The sequence below is a fragment of the Zonotrichia albicollis genome, chromosome 19 (genome assembly GCF_047830755.1).
Source record: "Zonotrichia albicollis isolate bZonAlb1 chromosome 19, bZonAlb1.hap1, whole genome shotgun sequence".
Taxonomy (NCBI): domain Eukaryota; kingdom Metazoa; phylum Chordata; class Aves; order Passeriformes; family Passerellidae; genus Zonotrichia; species Zonotrichia albicollis.
Genome location: NC_133837.1, coordinates 5,720,964 through 5,743,555, shown reverse-complemented (window position 1 = coordinate 5,743,555; position 22,592 = coordinate 5,720,964). Strand labels below are relative to the sequence as shown.

The following is a 22,592-nucleotide window of genomic DNA, read 5'->3' as shown; positions in this document are numbered from 1 at the left end:
GTTCTCACTCTCTGCTGAGACACAGACCTTTGTTATTCATTCTTTTCTATTCTTAGCTTAGCTAGCTTCTGAGAACTTTCCTTCTATTTCTTTTAGTATAGTCATAAGGTAATATATATATATATCAAAAAATAATAAATCAAGCCTTCTGAACATGAGGTCAACATTCTCACCTCTCTCTTCATCCTGCAACCCTTGTGACCACTGTCACACTCATTGTGCTGCATTGTTGCATCACCTTGGATCCATCCACTGCTGCTGTGAGCCTGGCTTGATTTGTTTGTTTATTCAAAAGCCAAATGGTAGCAGGAAATGTCCCTTTCTGGTGGCCTGGAAATGCTGCCAGGGGGACAGTGCTGGCTCCCTGCAGCCTGATCTGTGCTGTTATCAGGGAGCCTCCTGATAAGAGCAGAGCAGGGATTTCCCCAGAGGGGGTCCTGCACTGTGTCAAAGTGGCACCAGGAGCTGCCCAGGCCTCCCAGCAGTGGGGGGAGTGCAGCCCACAGAATTCTCCCTGTATCCCCCCTGTCCCTGCTGAGTTTTAGGACGTGATCCCCCCAGGTGATGGAGGGGTGCCACCACCTCCCAGAGCTGAGCCAGCAGCACATGGGCACCGAGCAGGGCTCACTCCCAGCGTTGGGAACTGCAGGGAGGCAGCGCATTTCCCTCCCAGCCCTGCTCCTCCTCCCCCCCATCCTCCTGACCTTTTCCCATCAAAACACAAAGCACTATTCTTCCAGGCAAGGCACCTCCATGCGAGGAGACAGCTGGCGCTGCAGCAGCTTGCTGGGGATGGGTTGTTATTAATTAAGCTGCAGGAGACAGCCAGGCAGCTTGAATGGAGTTTTCCTTCTTTTCAAGGCTTAGGATGCCCTAAATTCTTTTTTCTTTACCTCCAAACGTTTATAGGTTTCTAAAGGGGCAGCAGACAAAGGATGGAGAAGGGCCCATTATGTGGAGCTTGCAGGGACGTGTATCCCTGCACATGGGCTGCAGGGACTGTTAGGGCACCCCAGCAGCTTCTTTGCAGCTTGGTTTGTGCCAGGGGGTTGCTGTGACCCCCAGGGATGTCACTGCCTGGGCATGTCCCCCTCTAGAGAGGAGATGCCACTTTGGGGTGAAACGATTTAAACTACTTGAACAAGTTTGGAGTGACTCAGGCAGTCAATTTTTTCACTCCCTGCTGTTTTCCCTTGCAAAGGTGATTTATTTTCACCAAACTCATCCTTTGCCCCTGCTGCTGGGTCGGTTTTGCCCAAGCTGCTGGTGGTGAGAGGAGCAGAGGTGGTGGTGGGGCTCTCTGGGGTGTTCCATAGTAGGCTCCCTCTGTTCCCCTCTCTCTACAGGGCTTTGGTGGAGTGAGGTGCAGAGTTTGCTTTACCCCTTTTGGGGATCATTTGTCCTTTGTGATAGTCTGGGGGGGGTCTGGGGGAACAGATCATGCCCTTGATGAGGAGGAGGAGGGGTGAGGATTGCTTCTAAGCAGCCAAGTGTGTTTCCTTGGGCATGGCTGGGCTGTGCCATCTGCAGAGCTGGCCCAGGGATTTGAGCAGCAGCGTTTTGGTGCCAAGGCAGACCTGAACCTGCTGAGCAAAACCTGTGCTCAGAGCTGAGGCCGTGGCAGAGATGCTGAGCGTGCTCTGGGTCTGTCCAAACCAGCAGGGCAGTGCCCCAGCCAGTGCCCCCTGTGAGGGGAAAGGAATCTGGGAGGAATGGAGTTCTTTCTTCGGGTTCTTTTCTTCCTGGGGCTCTTTCTTTTTCCAATGTTTCCGACTGTGGAGTGCCTTCCTAGCAGAGCCTGCTCCCTTTTGGAAAATGCTGGACTGCTCAAGCACTGTGAGGAGCCTCCTGCCTGCAGGTCCTCTGCAGGAGGAATGTGCCAGAGGAAGGGAGGCTGCTGCAGGGACACTGCTGGGATGTGACACCAGGAACTGAGGCACAGCCTCTCCCCAGGGACAGGGTGACTCACACCAAGGACAGTGCCAGCTGCATGTGATGGTTGGTGACAGCGTGTGAAACAATTCCTTCCTTCCTTCCTGGACAGTGGGACAGGCCTGGAGATGTCGAGCTGGAGCAGACTCTGGGTTTTGGTGTGGTGGAAGCTGGGGCACTCCTGGGTTCAGCAGAACAGCCATGGGGCAGTGATGCTGTTGTGGGGCAAGGCATGGAGGGGAGGCTGCTCCCTGTGCTGCCTCAGGATTCCCTGAGCTCTGGAGGGCTCTGGGTGTTCCTGAAAGTGCCTGCACCCCTTGTTTCTGCTGCTCCACTCCCTTCTCTCTCTCCAGGGAGATTTAAACCACCAAAGAGCTGCTTTCATGAAGGAGCTGGTGGGATACCTGCAGAGGTGTGTCTGATATGGGCTGCTCAGAGGAGCTAGCAGGTAGCTTTAAAGAAAAAAAAAATCTATCATCCATAGACTTAGGAGTTCACTACAGCCAGAAGGGAGGAAATGTCATTGATCTCTGGGTCTCAGAGATGTTCTGGGAGTTTCCCTGCACTTGCTGAAGGGACCATTGCAGATCTGCACTCAGGCTCTTAGAAAACCTTTGGGGTCATTTTTAGCTGTTCCTGGCACTGAGGGATCCTTTCTGTTCCTGCTAGAGGTGATGGTGTCTCTTTCAGTGCTAAAAAGAATTAACTTTTGGTCTTGTGATCTGCAAGCTTGTGTCCTTTTCTCGGTCATGCTACTTTCCACTGAGTTTGATGGTGCTCTACCAAGGTCTCTGGATGTGCTTTTCATTCTGCTATTGATCTGAGATTATAAATATAGCTGGCAGAATTTCCATCTGTCTGTCACAGTCACTGGGGACTGGCAGGTAATCAGCATTGCAGCAATATTGAAAGAATTAAAATTATTTCCTAAGCCCTAACAGTGCACTTTTAACTGGGACTTGCTGAGGTGCAGTAAAATTGGATATTCAGCATTCCTGGAGAGAACATGTCCTGCTTGTTCTGCCTGTGCCCAAGGGATTTGATGTTTTCTCAGGAGCTGGGCAGCTTGGGATGAAGGGGATTTGTTGGCAGCTCTGGCCACAGGCTGGGTAGTGCTGGTGAAGCTGCCTTCATTTGCACATCTTGGTTATTCCTCACAGCTGGGGATTTGTGGTTGGATGAAGACAGAGCATTGCCTGGCACAGAGGAGGGCTGCTGGGGACAGCTCCACTGCTGGGCACTTCTGCAAAGGACTGGGGTTGGGATTGTCCCCAAAACTCAGGGACTGTTGAAACCCTCGTTGGTGTAGCCCTGAGTGTTCTCCAGCGAGCCCTACCAGCCCTGCACGGTGTGGCTGTGACATGGGGGCCTGCTTTCACTGACAGGGATGTCCCACAAAGCAGGACAGATTGGATTGTGTAAGCCAGACAGGAATCTTCCTCAACATTTCAGATTAGTTGCAAGACTAAAAGCTGGATCTGTAGTTAGTTCAAATCCCTTGATACAACTTACAACAGCAATAGGCCTTGTTAGAATTGCTCCTAACTCTGATTATGAGGTTTTTCTAAGAGAAGAACAATGAGTTTGTGATTTTAAAGCCCCTAATTAGGGGATTTGGATCCAGTTCTTGGCTCTGCTGTGAGATTTCTGTGTGACCCTGGGCGAGTCACTTAATCCCTCTCCAGCTGATCTGCACTGGGAGCTGCTTCCTTCCTCTGCCTGTCGGTCCTGCCTGTGCTCAGAGCCAGGAATGAGCAGGGGGAGAGGCACAGGCAGGGCCCTGATCTCCTCTCAGGGATGGAGATGCTCCTGTAAGAACAAATCCCAGGGTTTGTCTGGGATTTGTTCTTACAGGAGTTTGTCACTCTGTGAATGTCTCCTGTGTGCAAACACCCCAAAGTCCCCAAGAGCCATCCAGGAGTCAAGACCAGCAGTGCTCCCAAAGCCCTTCTGCACTTGCTGTGAGGCCAAGGATGACACTTTGCTGTCTTTCTGAGCAAATCTCAGACAAACTCTGGGATTTGTTCTTGTAAGAGTTTGTTTGTCGCTCTGTGAGTGCCTCCTGTGTGCAAACACCCCAAAGTCCCCAAAGCCATCCTGGGGGTCAGCAGTGCTCCCAAAGCCCGGCTGCACTCGCTGTGAGGCCAAGGATGACACTTTGCTGTCTTTCTGAGCAAATCCCAGACAAACTCTGGGATTTGTTCTTGTAAGAGTTTGTTTGTCACTCTGTTAGTGCCTCCTGTGTGCAAACACCCCAAAGCCACCCTGGGGACCAGCAGTGCTCCCAAAGCCCGGCTGCACTCGCTGTGAGGCCAAGGATGACACTTTGTTGTCCTTCTGAGCTGCTGGCTCACCACCTGCTGCTCCTGGGGAGGAGGAGATAGGAGCTGAAACAAAATATTTTTTGTGGTAATTCATCTGGGAAACAACTTGTACACAGTGTTGAGTTCCCATGTGCCCTAATTTTTTTCCCTGGGGGTGGTGAGGTCCTGGCAGGGAGTGTGCAGAGAAGCTGTGGCTGCCACATCTCTGGAAGTGTCCAAGGCTGGGTTGGACCAGGGGAAGGTGTCCCTGCCCATGATTGGAACGAGATGCTCTTTAAGGTCCCTTTGGACCAAGCCAGTCTGTGTTTCTGTGAAATGTCTTTGCAGAGCTTCAGTGACCATGGGGAGAGCTTTCCTATTTCTAGCTAATTTTTATTTTTACTCCCTCACAAGCAAGACTAAAGTATGCCCATGATTTCAGAAAGAAAAGAATTAAAAATTAACTCAGAGGAGTGAGGAGTTGGTTCACGTGGCTAAGCACGCTGTGTTCACCCCTTTGCTGCTCTCACTTTGGGCACGTGAACCCCTGTGCTGATGCTTAACTCTGCACAGCCACAGATGTGGCCAACTTAATGACAGGGACAGGAAACCATCACACCTGAGATCCTCCCTTGACTCTTTGTGCAAGCACAGCACCTAAGTAAGCTCAGCACAGCCTTTTCCTGCCTTTCACCAGCTAAAACAAGGCTGGAGTGACTTGCAAACAGACCCAGCTGCTACTGGGCCAAGCCTGGTTTGGCATCTAGCATTGGATTTCCCTGGAGATTAGAGAGATTAAAACACTAATGCCCATTGATAGGGGTTGGAGCTTTAATAAGTCATAAAAAGTGGTGTAATCTGGCAGAAATCTGCATGCAGCTGCACCATAAGCAGATTGAGGCTGAGTTTCCTGCCTGGGTGCTGGGTGAAGGTTTCTTAGAAATTGCTATTTTTGGTGCTTGCTGAAGTGAGGGATGTGGGTCTTGACCCCCCCTCAGCACTCATAATTTGCAGAGCAGGCTGTGCCAGCCTTGCTGGGCATCACAGGAGGGGTGCTGCCAGCCTGGTGTGGGGTGGCTGTGCTGGGTGGAGGAAGATTTGCCACTGCTGGTGGTGCAGAAGCAGAGAGGGAAGGTGACAGCCACGCTAGAACAGGCAGGAGACAGAGCAGTGGCTGTGGTGCCACTGGCACAGGTGGCAGGGCTGGCATCAAGTGCAGGAGTGTGGCAGAGGCTGGTGATGCTGGTAGCTGGTCCAAAAGGGAGTGCAAGTACTAGCCCTGGGCTTGCAGGCTGTGCAGGGGTTGTTCGTGGGAACAGGAGTCCTTTGGGTGTTGGAAGAGTGCAGATGTGCACATCTGTCTTAACCCTTTCATCATCTGCAGGCCTTTCTCTGGGAATGCAAATCTGGGAAGTGCAGGGAGAAAGTCCTGTGGTCATGGGGTAGGGCAAAGTAAGGTGTCAGACCCAAAAGAGGGAGGTTGGCTTCACCTTGGGTGTGACAGGAGAGCGTCCCAACAGCACTGCTGGACATCACAGAGAGGACGTCACCCCACACCAGGGTGTGCATTGGAGGGAGCAGGGACAAGTGGTGCAGCCCAGCTTCCCTCCTGCTGCTGGGAGAGGGCTGGGACATTCTCTGATCAAGGTATAAGGCAGGAAGGAGTTGTGGAGGCAGCTCATTTCTTCATTCAGCTTCACTGACATCATTTTAGAGAGCAGCCATGCCCGTGGGGGTGGGTTGACATCTTGTCCTGCCAGATGTGAGATGCAGCTGCAGAGCAAAGTGAGCCCACGCTCGCAGCACTCACACCCACCCGCGGCTGCCCTGGGGCTCTGATGGAGAATTTCGGGATGCTGGGCAGCAAAAGGCTTCCCTGGGATGGGGATGTGGATGAGACCCTGGTCGAAGTGGGCTCCTCTTGGAATGGCGCTGCCCCGCTTGCCCCAGCCTCTCTGTTTGCCGTGGAAGTTTCTCTTTGCCACCGAAGTTTCTTTGCCGTGGGAGTTTCCCCGCACCTCCTGCGTGGAGCCGGGGGGGGGACGAGCCCCCGAACTCTCGTTGCTCTCACCCCTTGCGGGCCCCTCTGGGCCGGGCCGGGCCCGGAGCGGCGGGGGGATGGAAACCGCCTGGGGGCGAAGCAACTTCCCGGGAAGAGAGGCTCCATCCCCCGGGCCGGGCTGCAGGGGGAGGAGGCAGGGTGATGGGGGAGGAGGAGGAGGAGGAGGAGGAGGAGGAGGAGGAGGAAGGGCGATGGGGGAGGAGGCGGAGGACAGCGCGGGAGGAAGCGGGAGCCACCGGCTGCCGGAGCCGCCGCCGCCGCGGGTGAGTCTCCGCTGCCCGGGGGCGGGGGCTCCGTGGGGCAGCGCAGGGGGGATTATGGTGGTGGGGAAACGCTTGTTTGGGGGGTGAATTATCCTGGGGAAAGGGCTTGAGAGAGCGGGGGGTGAGTGCCGCGGTTCTCACGGCGGGCAGTGTGGGGGTTCCCGGCCGGGGCAGGGCATGCCCAGGGTTAGGGCAGCGGGTGCTGCGGGGGGCTCGGGCCTCGGCCCCTTCCGGCGCCGCCGTGCCCCTCAGGAGAGGCCGCGGCTCGGCACCGCCTGGCCGCGCTGCCGGCATTGTCCGGGAGCCCTGCAGATCAATAGATCAAACCCTGCTCTGCCTGGAGGGCACCCCCATGTCCCCTGCCCTGCCTGGGGGCACCCCCTGGTCCCCTGCCCTGCCCCTGAGGGGTCCCCCTTGTCCCCTGCCCTGCTCCGGCTGCTGCCCCCGCTGAAGGGCTCGCGGGGCGTCTGGGGCGCAGCTGCCTTTGGTAAAGAAAGACAACAACAGAAACAAACAAAGAAATTAAATAAAAATCCATTCTACCCTGCCCGTCAAAGAACAAAACCGAGCGGGAAAAAAAATTAAGAAGGGGAATAAAAAAAGCTGAGCTGCAGCCCCGAGATGTGAATCCCTCTGGTTTGCTCCTTTTTCTGCCGTGGCTGCGGTCGGTGCCTCGTGGGCCGGGGGCATCAGTCCCGAGTGCAGCCCGGGGGCTCGGGGCACACTGGGCACACTCAGCCGTGCCCGGTGCCCATTCCTGGGGCTTGGCCCCGCTCATTCCTTCTGCAGTGCTGTCTGGACAAGCTGAGTTTGGGGATCGCTGCCTGGCTCTTTGTTTACACAGCACAGAGCTCTGTAGAGCACTGGTGATAGGAGTGAAGGGTGCTGTCCCTTGGCTGCGGGCTGGGGAGGGTCCCCGTGTCCCTCCTGGGCTGAGTACCATTGTCCAGGCTGGGTGGACAGGGGTGGGAGTGAGTGGATCTCATCCTCATGGAATCAGTTTTTTGGGTGTTTTTAGACCCTTCTAGGCACAGGCACCCTGAGCCTGTCTTCACGGAGCAAGGGCTGTGCTGGCCACTGGCTTGGGCTACATGGGGCCTGTTGATGGAGCAGCTTCTGCTGAGGTCTGTGTGCAGGAAGGTTCCTCTCGATGGGGCGCTCCCAGTGAGGGAGGGCTGCTCTGGGGTCAGCCTTGCTCCAGCTCCAGGAGAAGAAGCTCCTTACAGAGGGTGATCAGTGGGGCAGCATGGCCAGAGATCTCTGCACGCCCAAGCTGAGACTTGAGGTTGTTCATGATAATCTCCTCCTTTTTAAACATGGAGGAAAACAACCTAACAACTCTTTACAGGTTTTTAAAGTGGTTTAGAGCTGCTGTCTCACGTGGTTGGAGGAATGAGAATGTCAGACTGTGGGTTGTGCTGCACACGTGTCCAACCAAGGCAGGGCGGTGGTCAGCCTCACCCCCCACATCCAGGAGCCTGGGGCAGCAGTTTGAGCTTGTGGAGCTTCAACCCTTGGGATGGGCTCCTGCATCCCAGCCCAGAAACGCTGAGCAGAGCCTGCAGCAGCTGGGGGGTTTAAGATGGGAAGGGAAGCAGTGATGGGGAGCACATGTGTCCAAGCAGGACAGGGTGGTGGTCAGCTTCACCCCACATCCAGGAGCCACGGGCAGGAGTTTGAGCTTATGGAGCTGACACCACACTGATCCCTGGGATGGACTCCTGCGTCCCAGCCCATAAACGCTGAGCAGAGCCTGCAGCAGCCGAGGGGTTTGAGACAGGAAGGGAAGCAGTGATGGGGAGCACCCATCTCTTGTAAATAAAAGAGCCAGGAGGGTTGAGCTGCAGAGGGCAGGGGACTGCTGAGTTTCCGGAGCAGGAGGGGAAGCACACAGTGAGTGAGGACGGAAGTGCACATGGCTGGCGGGCACAGCTCGACCCGTGTGTGATGTGTGTGCCCCTGACTTGTGGTTCAGGGCTGGTCGCCTGTGGAAGCCCTCACACCACAGCAAGAACCACTGCCTTCTTTTTAAAACTTTTAAAAACTCTGAAACAGGTTTATTCCCCACATGAGTAAAAGTCTTCAAGCCTGGAGCACCCTGCGTGCTCAGGAGACACCTGGCCACCTCTCTGACAGCTCTTGGGTAGGTTTGGTTAATGAAGAGGAGTTAAGCACATTGTGCTGTTTCTGAGTGGTGTTTGTAGGCACCCAGGTGGAAATGCAAGCTGAGAAAAAAACATAACTGGTTGGTAGGTGGGCCTGGGCTGGTGGCCAGCCTGAAACTGCAGCCCAATCCTCAGGGATGCAAGGGACAGACTCAGCTTGGGTCTGGCAATGCCAGCCAGGTGCTGGTGATTGCAGCTGAATAATAGGAATTATTATTAATTAGGTACAGTTTGGTGCTTCAGGGGTCTGTGGCACTGGCTCTTAGTGCCAGGCTGAGCCACCTCAGCTTTGGAGTGAGCTGTGGCTCACATTCCCTGGCACCCACACATCCAGTAGGGACCTTCAGCACCAGGGGATCCTGTGGCAGCTGAAAAACACCAGCAGTGCCTGGGCCATGCTGGGATTACATCCAGTCCTGGCTTTGCTGAGACTCCTCCATCCCCCAGGAAGGGAGAGCTGTGTCTCTGCCACCTCCTCCGCAGGCTGGATCCGTTTCCACAGCCTGTGGTCACTGGCTCAGTGTGCCAGGGGGAGAGGCCCTGGAGGCCGCACGTGCTGCAGTCCCCACAGCCAGCTGTTCTTAACCAGGAGCTGTAGATTCTCTTTTTGGAGCTACAGATGTCTCTGTGACACCCTACTGGCACGATTCTCCAAGAAAGATTAAGGTGATTCACACTTTTCCTGGAAAACACTGTGGATACTCAGCTTGGTAGGCTGTGCTTTCACACCTTGTTACACCACTGTTCACTGCTCTCTGTGTTTGCACGAACCCATCCCACAAGTCTGGAAGCCCATGGTGTTTCCATCATCTGTTGGGTGGAGGGAAGGGAAGTTATCCACAGTACCCTGCTCTTCTGGGTGCCTGTAGCTGTGCAGAACTGGTTGCAGCGTCATCGAAAGGTGGCCAGTGCTTGGTGTTCCAGCATCCAAAGGGTGTGTCCTGGATTTACTCCCCTACACACACTGCCATTTAGCCATTGATTGTGTGTGCATCCCCAGAGTGTGAGGTGGTTTGGATGTGTTGATGGGAGGCCATGGCAGAGGTGCAGCCTCCTGGCCTCTCTCTGGTTCCTCTGCAACCACTGAGCACCAGGTCTGTGACCAGCTCTGCTCTCCCAGCTCACCAGCACAGCATGGAGCTGCTGGGTTCAGCCAGGACCTGGGGTGGGTGAGGCATTCCCAGTTCAGCCTCTTTGAGGGTGCTTTAACCCTTGTGTGTCTGCAGTGCAGCCCAGTCTCCTGCAGATCCCTGTCCCAGACCCTCAGGGAGGATTAGCAGCTCCTGGCTCTGGGGTTTTGGGGGAGCCCATGGCTGTCCTTGCCTGCCCTGCCTGCAGTGTCCTGGGCTGTGGCAGCCTCGTGACACCAGCACAGCAGCTCCAGCAGCCCCTGGCCAAGCCCATCCCACAGCACACAGCATCCAGCTGGCTGGAGGAGCAGGAGAGGGTCCCTGGGGGGCTCCCAGGGGCTTCCCTCCCCACGGGGTGGCTTTCATCTGCTGCTTCACAGATGTTGCCTTTGGCTCGTGTCTGACATGCATCAATTACAGAGCAACAGCCCTGAGCCTTTGGCAAAATCAACTTTGGAGCAGCTGTCCTGAGTCAGCCGTGCCCGAGCCGGAGCTCTGGCTCTGTCCCTGCTTGGTGCAGCGCTGCCCTGGCCATCTCCACATCTCCTGAGCCCACCTGGACAGGGTTTCCCTGGCAGGGAAGGTCTAAATATGGCACAAGCACTTGTTGCCATGTGTTGATGTTTGTCCAGGAACAGCTCAGTGGGATGGGAGAGAGCTGCAGGCTCTGAGCTCTCTGCCCCACCAGTGAAGTGATGGCCCCTTGTGTGAGGGACAACAGTTGGGTTAAGGTGACAGTGGGGAATCATGTGAGGTCAGGTCCTGCTCTTGCCAGGGACTGCAGACAGTAATGGGGTGTTTGTTAACCCACCCCTCCTTGCAGTGCTCCAGAAGGGTCAGCTTGGTGACACTGGCTCTGACAGCACCACAGGTTTGACATCCTCCCCTCAGAGCACAGCAGCTCACACAAATCCAGGATGTGCCCACGATGCATCCCAGGCATCCACTGCTCTGCTGCAATTTATTTTTGAGACCTTTATATTTTAGACAAGTGTCTGCTGGGAGTGCTCCCTGCCACCCAGCACAGCATCCCTGTGTGCCATTGACTGATCCCTGTGTGCCACTGACTGGCCCTGTGCTGTGGCTGCACCCTCCTTCTGCTGGCACAACCCTTTGGAGCTGAGTGTGACACTGGAGTTCTTGCTAAGAAAAGACCATCTCGGTTCTGGGAAGCTGAAAAAAAGAAAAAATTGTATATTTGAGTTGTGGCATTTCCCTTGGGAGTTTGCTGGTGCTGCTGGGGCATTGGTGGCTTTGCATCCCTGCTGTCCTGCAGACACTCCTAGCTGCAATGTACTGATTTTATTGTATTTTATTCTAGTCAGGACCCAGGTGCTTTAAATCACAGCTCCCCACAGACCAGCTGGAGCACATGGGCTGTCCTGCCAGGGGTGCTGCTTTTCCTGTGGCTTTGGTGTGGCTGGAGCCTGGTGAGCCCTGAGTCCTTCTCCTCCCCCTGAGGGCAGTTTGGGGAGGAGTGTCTGCTCCCTGTGCTGGGGACAGTTTTCCTGCACATCCCCCTGCCAGGGACAGGTCAGCCCCTCAGCATGCTGCCAGCTGCTCCTTGAGGTGCTGGAGATGCTCCTGGCTTTTATCAAGTGGAGGTTGGCTTTCTGCTCTATTTAATTTCTTAATTTCTCTGCACCTTACCTGCCCAGTGTCCCAGTTTGCTGTCCCATCCCTGGGGCTGTCCCGTGCACACAAGTGGTGACTGGAGGAGTTAAACCCATTGCATAACCCAGTGTTGCTGCTGGTGCAGCATATTTTCCACATGATTAACTTGTCATTTTGTTGGGGTTATTTTTAATGTTTTGCAGGGATTTTTTTTTTTGCTACTTTTGGCCTTGCCATTTTGGGATGGGGCTAATTTGGGATTTGTGGTGAGGCCTTGGGCATGCTAGGCTGGGTGACTTTGTGAGGGGCAGTGTGGCAGTGCAGTTCCAGCTGTGCAATGTTCTTACTCCCATGGCACTGCAGTTCAGCTGTGCAGGGTTCTGCTCCCATGGCAGTGCAGCTCCAGCTGTGCAGGGTCCCTGGTTGCTCCCATGGCACTGCAGTTCCAGCTGTGCAGGGTTCCCAGGAGGATTGGGATGCTCCCATGCCTCTCAGGGACAGCATATTTGCTCTCTAGAAGCTCTGTGAGTAATGCTCAGCTGGGGCTGAGGGTTGGAAAAAAGTGTTCAAAGTGACCCAACAGTCTTTGGGATTATTTCTAGGTTTGTTTTTCTTTCTTTCTTTTTTTTTTTTTTTTTTTTTTTTTTCTGCTTAGCCTATATTAAGCATGTGGAAGTGTGCTGTGCTTGCAGGAAGAGTGTGGTTCCACCTCACAGACCCCAGCAGGGTCCAGTCGGAGATGGCCAGAGGAAAAGGGATGATGGGCTTGTGTTTGGAGGAGCCCCTTTGGCCCAGCCTCACTCCTACAGAGAGAGGGAGGGAGAGAAAAGCAGGCAGCACATCATCAAAGGCCAGGAATACATGGTGTGAGATGAGCTGAGAACTGTATTGCTGTCTGGAGGGGTGAGGACTTTGCAAATAATAATGTTTTTATTCATAATAATAAATGATTAAAGAATAATAAATAATCATTGCAAAACATTGAGCAACAACATAATGTTCATTTAGGCTGGTGGCTGCAGGACCCAGGCAGTGAGCAGCAGCAGCCTGGGGTGGGGAGGGCTCTTAGAAGTGTGTTTTCCTAAAAACCTCCCTCTCTGTGCCTGCATGGGGCTGATGCCTCCAGGAGCTTGCAGGGGACTGGGCTGATCTTGTGCTCACTCTGCCTTTGGGATATTTGCTGTGAGTGATGCAGAGCAGCTGGGGCTGGCAGGGGACAAGGCCAAATCACCCCGGGGCACTTGGGGCGCTTTGTCCTTCCCAGCAGCCAATGCTCCTGCCAAGAAATAGATAATCCCCTGGTTTTTCTTAAAAAGCTGTTGGCTGAGGCAGTAGTGTTAAATTTGCTTCTCCTAAAGGACTTTGTTAGGCTGGAGCATCTTGTAGAGGAGACAGGCAGCCTGTCTCAGAGGGAAGCTGAAGGCTTTGGGTTTCTGAGCAGATATGGACAGAATGAGAGCGAGAGCACAGGAGCTCCGTGGCTGTGTGGGTGTTGTCTGGCACAGCTTGTCTTGATGCAAATGTGTTGGGTTTTCCACAAGCCAGGGCCGGCAGGCTCTGATCTGCGTCAGCTGCAGCTCGAGGAGGGCACGTGGCAGTGGATGCCAAGGTCTGCCTGTGTCTGCAGAGCCAGCCAGCTCCCCCCAGAACGTGGCTGAGCTGTTCACACCAGCAGTGCTGTGATTCCAGTGCTGTGGAGGAGTGGGATGTGTAGGTCTGCCAGACTTCAACAGCATTGCCTGGGCACAGGGTCAAAAGCATTTGTCACTCCCAGACATGGGCTGAGGACTTTCTGGGTGCTGGGTCCTGCTCACACCCGCACAGCAGCATCCCTTTGCTGTGCCAGCTTTGGTGGAGTGGGCCGGGATAAAGTGAAAACAGTAAACAGAGAAAGAAATTCCCAAATTTAATGTAATTATTGTGGAGGAAAATCCCACACTCCTCCTCTCACCCAGCCTGCTGGTACCGTGAGTCTCTGCACGTGCTTTACTCCTGCTTTGGATGCAGCTCCTGTGATTCCTTGTGAAGGCTGGCCTAGGACAGAGGCTAGACAGAGCTAAAGAATAAAGTAGGGATTTATTGGAAGGTTTTAATGGATCCACCTTGGGCAGTACAAGACCCAGCCAGGGCTACACCCCGGATGAACCCAAAATGGACAACTGTGACAGTGTTCACAGGGGTTCTTGGATCAGGGAAGAGACAAGGATCTGACTCCATGTTTTAGAAGGCTTGATTTATTATTTTGTGATATATATTACATTGAAACTATAGTAAAAGAATAGAAGAAAGGATTTCATCAGAAGGCTAGCTAAGAATAAAATAGCAAAGAATGATAACAAAGGTTTGTGGCTCACGTTCTGTGTCTAAGCCAGCTGGGCTGTGATTGACCATTAATTACAAACATCCAACATGGACCAATCACAGACCCACCTGTTGCTTTCTACAGCAGCAGATAATCAATGTTTACATTTTGTTCCTGAGGCTTCTCAGCTTCTCAGGAGGGAAAAAATCCTAAGGAAAGGATTTTCATGAAAGGTGTCTGCGACAGATGACTGGCCATGGGGTTAGGGTTGGGGCTGTACATTCTGGTCCATTTGCATATTGGAGTTAACTGTCCAATTACAGCTTTAGCTGGTGAAGTCCCATCCTTCTTGGTTTTCTGTCTTCAGCCCACATTGTTTGTGCCCTTGGGCCTGAGATTTGGATCATTTGTCCTTGGTCCCCCAGTTGGAGCAGGAATTGTTTTGTCTCTCTGCTCTGTGCACAGAGCTCACCATCCCCTCGTATGAAGCCCAGACCCACACACTAAATCAACAGAGAATCTGAAAAATATAAAAGCTATAAAATCTAGAAGCTGAGGCAGCAGGAGCAGCATGTGTGAGCAGGCTGTGTGTCCCCCCAGGTGCAGAGGCCGTTCCCAGCCCCGCTCCCGCCATGACGGACGCTGCGCGCGATGCCGGCCCCAAGCAGGCGGCGCCGGCGCGGCCGGACAAGCCGGCTGCCGACTTCGGCTACGTGGGCATCGACGCCATCCTGGAGCAGCTGAGGAGGAAAGCCATGAAACAGGGCTTCGAGTTCAACATCATGGTCGTGGGTGAGTTGTTCCCCCTGTGCTGTCATTGTGCCACCACAATGTTTGTCCCCTGTGGAGCCTCCTTAGGAGCAGCGCTGAGGGCTCTGCCTTGGCAGTCAGCAAACCCTGCTCTCAAGGAGCTAGCCTGGGGTCAGCTGGGGTTAAAGCTGTCTGTGTGATGTGGTCCTCGTCCTCCTGCATCTTGGGGTGCATTGTCCACAGCACATCCCAGAGGAAAGCACCTCGAGGGGCTTTCGGAGGAAGGAGCTTCGTCAGGGCTCACAAGAGCTCCCTGGACAGCTCTCCTGGAAGTCCTGCCCTGGTTTGAGCTGTTAGAATGCACATTTAAGGGCTCAAGGAGCTGCACAGCTGCTGCTATTCCAGAACCCTCATCCCTGCTGGTACCTCCAGCAATTTCGGTAAAATTCCTGTTTGGGATTTTTTTTTTGTATTCAGGCAGCCCTGCTAGAAGTACCAGGGAAGAAATGCCAAAAGCAGTGATTTACTGATGGAAATAAAGAGCAGCAGGAGGGGTTTGCATAGCTCTGTCATTGGCTCCTTTGAGGACCTGCAGTGTGTCCCAGGGAGTGTCCACATGCAAGGAGGGAGGGCTGGAGGGTTGTGTGCCCAAATCCTGCTGCCCACAGGCTCCTGCTCATTAGCTCTCCTGGGTTAATGACACTGGCTGCATCACTGCTGCTCTGGCTGCAGCTTCAGGGTCTGTGCTCCTGCAGCTCCCAAGCCCCCAGAGCCAGGGATGGCACAGCCACTGACCTGCACAGTGCTGGAGAGCTGGGCAGACACTGTGGGACACCAGCCAAGGGGAAAAGGGAAAAGAAATGAGGCTTTTCTGCTCTTTTCCAGCTTTTAATATCTGACCTGGTGCTATGGAGTCCTTGTGTGAGCTTGTGCTCCCTGGGGCTGGGCTGGTCAGGTGTCAGCTCTCCCTGCCTGTGTCTGCCAGGGGAGCTGCAGGGGGATGAGGGGAGTAAATCCCAGGCAGTGACCAGGGGTGTGGTGGTGGGGCCTCACCATTCCTTATCCTCCTTATGGACATCCTGGAGGTCTGCCTGGGGTTGTGATCCAGAGTTTTTGCTAATTCTGTTAAAGATTTCAGTGTGCTGGAGCTTTCCAGCAAGCTCTGTGGGTGCTCAGCCTTTCCCTTGTGATACTTTCATTCCCTCTGCAGGGAAGGTTCCCTGGGCTGGGTGATCACAGCAAGGCTGGTCAGCGCACGACTGTTAGAACCCTGCCTGCTGAGAATTTTAGACTTTCTGTGTTAAAAGGCCCTCAAAAGAGCACTACAATTGACCTGAGACCGTGGAGAAAGCTTCCAAAAAACCAGAACCAGTTCTTGGGAGATGTTTTAAGAAATCCAGTTCTTTGCTGCAAACAGAGGAATCACTGCACTGGTCCTGGGAGACTGAAAGAGAGATTCCCTGTGCTGAGCTCCCATTTCCCTGCTGGAGGAGGCTCCCATCCCTCCAGGAGCAGGCTGTGCTGCCTCAGCAGTGTGCTGTGCAGATGGGGTGGGATGTTCAGGAGCAGCTCTGCCTTGGCAGCACTGTGTGTGGTATGGAGGCCTGTGCTGCAGCGTGCCTGGAAAACATTGTTCTGCCCTTGGCAGGAGCTGGGCTGGCTGTTTACAGGCTGGGAATTCAGGGCAGCATAAACAAGTGGAGCTCTGGCCCTCCCAGAAGATGCAGGGGAGCAGCACCTCGGGGCAGGGGCAGCAGCCAGCCCTCATCCTGCTGTGCCTCCCTAGGGATGGATTTAGCTCCATCACACCCATCCAGCCTAAACTGTGAGTCCTTGAGCTGGAATTGTTCCAATCTCTGTCTTACAGGAGGGAGTTGGGGACTGAGCATCACTGCCATGTGTGGTCACTTCTCACTCACTGTGTCCCTGTGATGGGGCTTTGTGAAAACCCCACTGTAGCAAGGTCCCCATTCAAAAGGGTTTCACAATCCCAGCCAGAGCTGAGAGGGGGCTGCAGGCTGTGGTCAGCTTAGTCCCTTGCCCTCTGAAGTTGCAGAGATGAAGAGGAATGTCTGAACTTTTAAAAATCCCAATCCCAAAGCACAAATTTTGCATTCAGTTTTCTGTGCAAAGCAGCTGGAAAGAGAGCAGAGGTGGCCAGGCTCAGCTGTGAATTTCCCACTGGATTCCAGTTGTGGGAAAGGCAGTGGGCTGCACACCAGTGCTGATGGAAGGGAGCTCTGCCCTGTGCTCAGCTGCCTGTGTCACAGCCTTAGGGTCCCCACTGTGGCTCAGTGAGGTCACCCTGTGGCTGTGGTGCCAATGGGGCATCACATCCTGGCTGCTGGTGACTCTCACCTCTGGTCCCTTTCCAGCAGTGCAGCTGCAGCAGCTTGGACAGACACAAATGCAGAGACTCCCTGCCTGGACTCTGATTTCACCTGTCCCCAGTGTGTCACCCTGATTTCACCTGTCCCCAGTGTGTCACCCTGATTTCACCTGTCCCCAGTGTGTCACTTCCCCTCTTCCCCTCTCCCGTTTAATGGTGAGCAGTGGTGCAGTGAGAGCTCTGTTTTGGCTCTGCATGCCCAGCTCCAGGCCTGTTAGTGCTTTGCCCTGTGGTTTTAGGCAGCAGAGGACTGGGAGCACTTCCCCCAGCCTGAGCCATGTGTTTCTTACTGCCCAGCAGTGACAGTGACAGTCAAAGGGAGTTTTCATGTGCTGGATTGCAGCCATTGGTGATGTTGCAAGCTCAGCTGTAAAATTGCTGTTTGATCAGGGAGTGAGGTGATGCCAGGAGGTGATGCTGGTTGGTCCTACCATTGACTTTGGCAGCCTGGATGGTCCAAGACCCTGAAGGATGTGGGTGAAACCCTTGCTGACTCTGCTCAGGGACACTCTGTGGGACAAGGGACATGCTGGTGACAATGCCAGGATAGTTGGCTGTAACATCTTGGCAGAATGGGGCCATTGGGTCCCTGTGGTGTGTGCAAGATCTCTGCAGTGTTTTCAGGGGGCCCGGGTTTTGAGGAGTTAATTTTTTTCTGCTCCCTGGGTTTTGAAGAGTTAATTCTGTTTTCTGCACTCTGGAAAAATTGTTCTCCAAGCTCATGGGACAGCTTTTCCTGGAGAGTCAGGAGCTGTTGCTGTCCTTTCCTCACAGGTCAGCATCAGCTCTGGGATATAAAGCATGAAAATGCTCTTCTAAAAGCTGTTTTTCTAAAGTTGTGGAATCTCATGTGCTTCTTGGGCTGTTGTTTGTGGGATTCAGAGAAGCTCCTGGCATGGACCTGTGTCTGTGCAGCCAGCTGGGTGATTGCAGCACAGTCTGTCAGGGAAGCAGCAGCAGATGCAGCAGGCCTGAGGTTTGCAGGATTGTTGCTGCTGTTAGTCCTGTCCAGATAAAGGCTTGCCAAGCTGCTCCACAGCCTTCCCATGGAACTGGGCAGAGCAGACTGCAGGAGAGTGAAGGCACACTTGGGATGGTTTTCCTGGGGTTCCCTGGTCCCCATGCCCTGCTCAGCATCACCACAGCCCTTCAAACATCCCCAGCACAGTCTGCCTGTCCTTGGGGTTGCTGGGGTTTTGCCTGGATGCAGGGAACCAGCTCTTGGTTTGCTGCTTTGGAGCCAGGGAGGAGCTTTGCTACCTGCATCATCCTCCTGGCTGGGCTGGCCTGGAGCTCCTTGGCCTGGGGGAGCTGCAGGGGAGCAGCTGCTCCTCATCCCTCCCTCCCTCCTTCCCTCCATCCCATCTGGTGCAGGCTGAGTCTGTCAGCAGCCCCATCCCCTGGCCCCTGCCAGAGCAGGGAGTGCTGACTCTGGGTTATCCTGCTCTCTTCCAGGTCAGAGTGGCTTGGGGAAATCCACGTTAATCAACACTCTCTTCAAATCCAAGATCAGCCGGAAATCTGTACAGCCAACTGCTGAGGAGAGGATCCCCAAGACCATTGAAATCAAATCCATCACTCATGGTGAGGCCCTGCAGGTCCCACCTGCTGCTTTGGCTTTAGGTCCTGCTCTGCCTTGTGTCTCTGGGGACTCACAGAGTTTTGAACCTCCATAAACCTCCACTCTTATCTCTCTAAATGGGGTTTTGCCATCCATAGATGCTTGCAGGGCTGAGAAAACATCTGGTTTTTATTTATTCATCAGCATTGAGTTAATTGTGTTGGAAGGGGCTGTGGGAGTGGCATTTCAGGGTGGATATGGGGCTGGATCCCTTTGGATGGCTGATTTGTGCCTCTGAGGAGCTGTGAAGGTGCATTTCTCCCCTGGGAGCGAGCTCCAGCCCTGCACTGGTTTTGGGAGGGTGGGTTTGGCCAGAGCACCCATCAGCACTGCCCTCACACAGCAGCTTTGCTCTCTTGCAGAGATTGAGGAGAAGGGAGTGCGCATGAAGCTGACGGTCATCGACACGCCGGGCTTTGGGGACCACATCAACAACGAGAACTGGTGAGCTGCCCCTCTGCCCTGGGTCAGGGGGAGGCCAGGGGACCCCCAGCACCCCCTGAGCCCGTGACCAGGGATGGAGCTGGTGCTGTGCCCCTGCTCTGTGGGCAGCAGGAGGGAGGTTGTTGTGGTGGCAGAGCAGTGCCATGCTCCCTGTGAGAGCCACAAACATCCTGCTGTTCCAGGCATGAGACAACCTTTGTTTGTGCCTGGGAGCAGCTGTGTGCCAGCAGGGCCAGTCCCCAGAGCCTGCTCATGTGGCTCTGGAGGCTGAACTCTGCCTGGCATCCCTGGCACAGTGTCTGGCTCTGGAAGGCTGGCAGGGCTGGCCTATGGCAGGGACCTTGTCCCCACCACCAGCTGGGCTGGGCTTGTGGGCTTTGATTCTGCTCTTGCTCCTGTGCTGTGGCCCCCTGCAAGGAGCCAGGGCTGTGCTGCTCCACAGCCAGGTCTAGGAGGAGAGAAAGGAGCAATTTTTAGGCACTTGCTTGTCTAAAGCAGCCAGTAAATCCCCTCCTGCAGCAGTGTGTGGAGCTGCTAAGCAGTGAACACCTGAGCTTTGTGATTTAGGAGGTGCTGAACATCCCAGAGTGGTCCAGGTCCCTCACACCACCCTGTGTTCCCCTCTCTCTGCAGCTGGCAGCCCATCATGAAGTTCATCAATGACCAGTATGAGAAGTACCTGCAGGAGGAGATCAACATCAACAGGAAGAAGCAGATCCCTGACACGAGGGTGCACTGCTGTATTTATTTCATCCCAGCCACGGGCCACTCGTACGTACCCTGCTGTCCCTGCTCCCCTCAGCCCTCAGGGCACTTCTGCCCAGGGTCCTCCCATGGGTTTTGGGGCTTGAGGAGCTCCAGGACAGCTTGAAGCCATCCTCAGGAGGCCTTGCAATAACACACCAGAGCTGCTGTACCCCAGAGAAATGAAGTGTTTCCTCTTCTGAAGGGCCATGAAATCCTCTCTGAGCTCCTGGGAGCTGCTGCCTTTGCTCTGGTCACTTGGCTTGCTCAACCAAGGATGGACCCAGGTCTCAAATTGGATGGAGAGGCTACTTTTGCAAGCAGAACATTAATTTTTTTTTTCTTTGCAAAGTTTTCCTTGTGCTTCTAAGGCAGTGAAAACCCTCACCCCATAGGGGTATTTTGTAGTTGTTTGACTAGTCTACAAGAGGGATGCTGTTTATTCAGTCCAGAGTTCTCCTGGCTCTGGCACTTCTCAAGTGACAACATCAAAAGGCCTAGATCTTGCTCTATTTTTTTTTTCCTTTTCTATTTTCTTTTTTTCCCCCCTCCTAGGCACACAGCCCACCCTGAAAATCTGGGGCACTTAAAATGTCTTGAAAAATGTGACTTAAAGTATCACAACAGAAAACGAGACCGAAGTTTCCTTTTGATTTGTGTCAATTCCTTCCACTTCTGGCTCTTTCTGCATTGGGGATGTTTTTGGGTCTGTTTTCAAAAGTAAACTTAAGCCTCCAGCACTGCATTAATGTCAGCCTTTTCCACTTCCCCATGTGGAGATTTATTCCAATAGAAAAGACTTTGTTTTGCTTCTGTCAGTGGGTAGACCAAAAATGCATCCTTCACTGGAATAAAATGCCTGCATGGGCCAGAAATGCCCCTCTTGTGTAACTGATCAGGAGCAGAGGGGCTGATGAAACATTTATGGTTGAATACAATAAAACAGAGAAGCTTTCAAAGGGAAATGACATTTTTAGGCCAGTCTAACATGTTGGTCCCACTAATCTCAGCCCAGATCAGCTGCAATCTCAGGTCTGACTTGCAGCTTTAGCTGTGCTCCAGCTTTTCCTCAGCCCTCTGGCTGTTTAACTCTTAAAGAGCAGGTCTGATGCTCAGAGGGGGGGTGTGCTGGGTGCCTGGCAGTGCAGGCAGGGATGTGGAGCCCCACTCTGGGTCCCCTGGTGGAGCCTCTCCAGCCGCGCTCTGGTTTCTCTCACCCGCCGGCCAACAGCAATTGTGTGGATTTTCAGCTGCTTTTTTTCCTTCTCTCCAGTGAACATGTGTTTCCAATATCTGAGTGAGCCCAGCAGTTGGGGGCTGTTGTTGCTGAGCCCTGTGCTGATCCTCTTTCCCTGCAGGCTGAGAGCCTGGCTGGGGCTGTCCCCACTGTCACTGGCTCACCCGTCCCCTCCTGCCACCTGAGGGACAAACCCCACTGGGATGGGAAATTTTGCTTCTCTGAGAGCTCAAGCAGGAATTAGGGTTCCTCTCTGCTCTCTTGTGAAGTCCAAATTATGTTTTTCATCATCATGGACAGGCTTTCCCCAGCAAAGGGTGATGTGGCCTCCTCTCCTGCAGGGTAGAGCTGCTGTGACAGTGCTGTAGCAGAGGATCCTGTGGGGGAGCCTTGTCCTGGGGCTGTCACACACAGCTGGGTGCAGGTTTGTGCCCTGGCTGAGGCAGCAGGTCCATGGTCCCTTGCAGCAGGGTATGGGAAGGGCATTGAAGTCCTTGGCATGGCTGGGAATGGCACAGAACTCCCTGTGCAGCTGGGTGAAGGCTGCCAGGGTGAGAGCTTGCTTTTTGCTTATCTAGGAGTAAGAGATAAAAAAAACCCAACAAAGTTGGTGCAGAGATCTGGAGGCAGGAGCACAGGATTGCTTGGCTCAGGATTGATTGCTTCAGTCTGGCTCTCCCATCCAGGCAGCTCCAGGGTTAATCAGCAGAGAAGTTTCTGCTGCATGAGGGAGCTCACAAGGGAGTTGAGGACAGGCTTTGCAGCCCATGCAGTTCACACACAGCCTGTAACACTCCCATGTACCCATGAAGGCTGAGGATGGTGCTGGCTGGGGTTTCCAGCTGCAGCTGCACAGGCTGGGCTCTGCCAGCCAATAAATATCCCTGCTGTGACCCCTGCAAAGCTCAGTTCAGCTCAGGAGTGGCTCTGGAACTCTGCCTGGCCCCATCAGCACCTCTGCCAGGGCTGGTGGCTCAGGAACTGCCACCCACTCCCTCTTTCCCCTCTGGCTGCCCCTCTCAGGTGCCCAGCAGCTCCCTGGAGCAGGTGATGGGGCTGGGCAGCTGTGGGTCCTCACTGGTGTTTGCTTAACACACAGCTCAAATTCCTGCAGTTAGTTTGGTCTGGGGCACAACCAAAAGGAAATAACTTCACAGCTCACTGTGGATTTTGATTCCTGTAACAGCATTTCAGGGGAAGCAGCAGGAATGAGCCTGTACTTAGATCCTGTCTGTGCAAAGTGGCAGAAATAAAAATGTGTGTCCTGGGCACCACAGTGTGTGCCCAGCCCTGGCAAGGTGTGCCCAGCTCACAGCCTCCTCCAAGCCCACAGCAGGAGGGGATGAAGGAACAGCCAGCAGCACCTGGAGTGGTTTGAGCCCATGCTGCCCTGTCAGAGCATCAGGGGCTGGGATGGTTGGGACAGATGGAGACCAGAGATCTCTGCAGCCAGGACTGGATTTGGGGTTCATTGCAAAGGGCCTGGGTGCAGGGCCCTGCTGGGAGCTGCCAGCCACAGCTCAGAGCAGGCTGAGAGAAGAGAGGGGGAGAGAGTGAGAGAGTAAAAGGGTAAGAGAGTAAAAGGCAAGAGAGTGAGGCTCCCATTACAATAACATAAATCCTCTTCTCTGTTGAA

General features: G+C 54.0%; 1 protein-coding gene across 7 annotated transcripts in view; it reads left to right on the top strand.

Moving 5' to 3' along the window:
- SEPTIN9 (septin 9) overlaps nucleotides 1-22,592 on the top strand; it is a 149,821-nt gene that overhangs the window by 116,270 nt on the left and 10,959 nt on the right. For 6 of the 7 annotated variants that reach the window (XM_074555273.1, XM_074555275.1, XM_074555274.1 and 3 more), the window contains 4 exons: nucleotides 14,372-14,563; nucleotides 18,366-18,494; nucleotides 18,894-18,975; nucleotides 19,609-19,746. In XM_074555273.1, the coding sequence (XP_074411374.1) occupies nucleotides 14,372-14,563; nucleotides 18,366-18,494; nucleotides 18,894-18,975; nucleotides 19,609-19,746 (541 nt within the window). Of the gene's footprint in view, nucleotides 1-6,464; nucleotides 6,561-14,371; nucleotides 14,564-18,365; nucleotides 18,495-18,893; nucleotides 18,976-19,608; nucleotides 19,747-22,592 lie in introns of those variants that run through there. The other variant, XM_074555278.1, reaches the window with a different exon arrangement.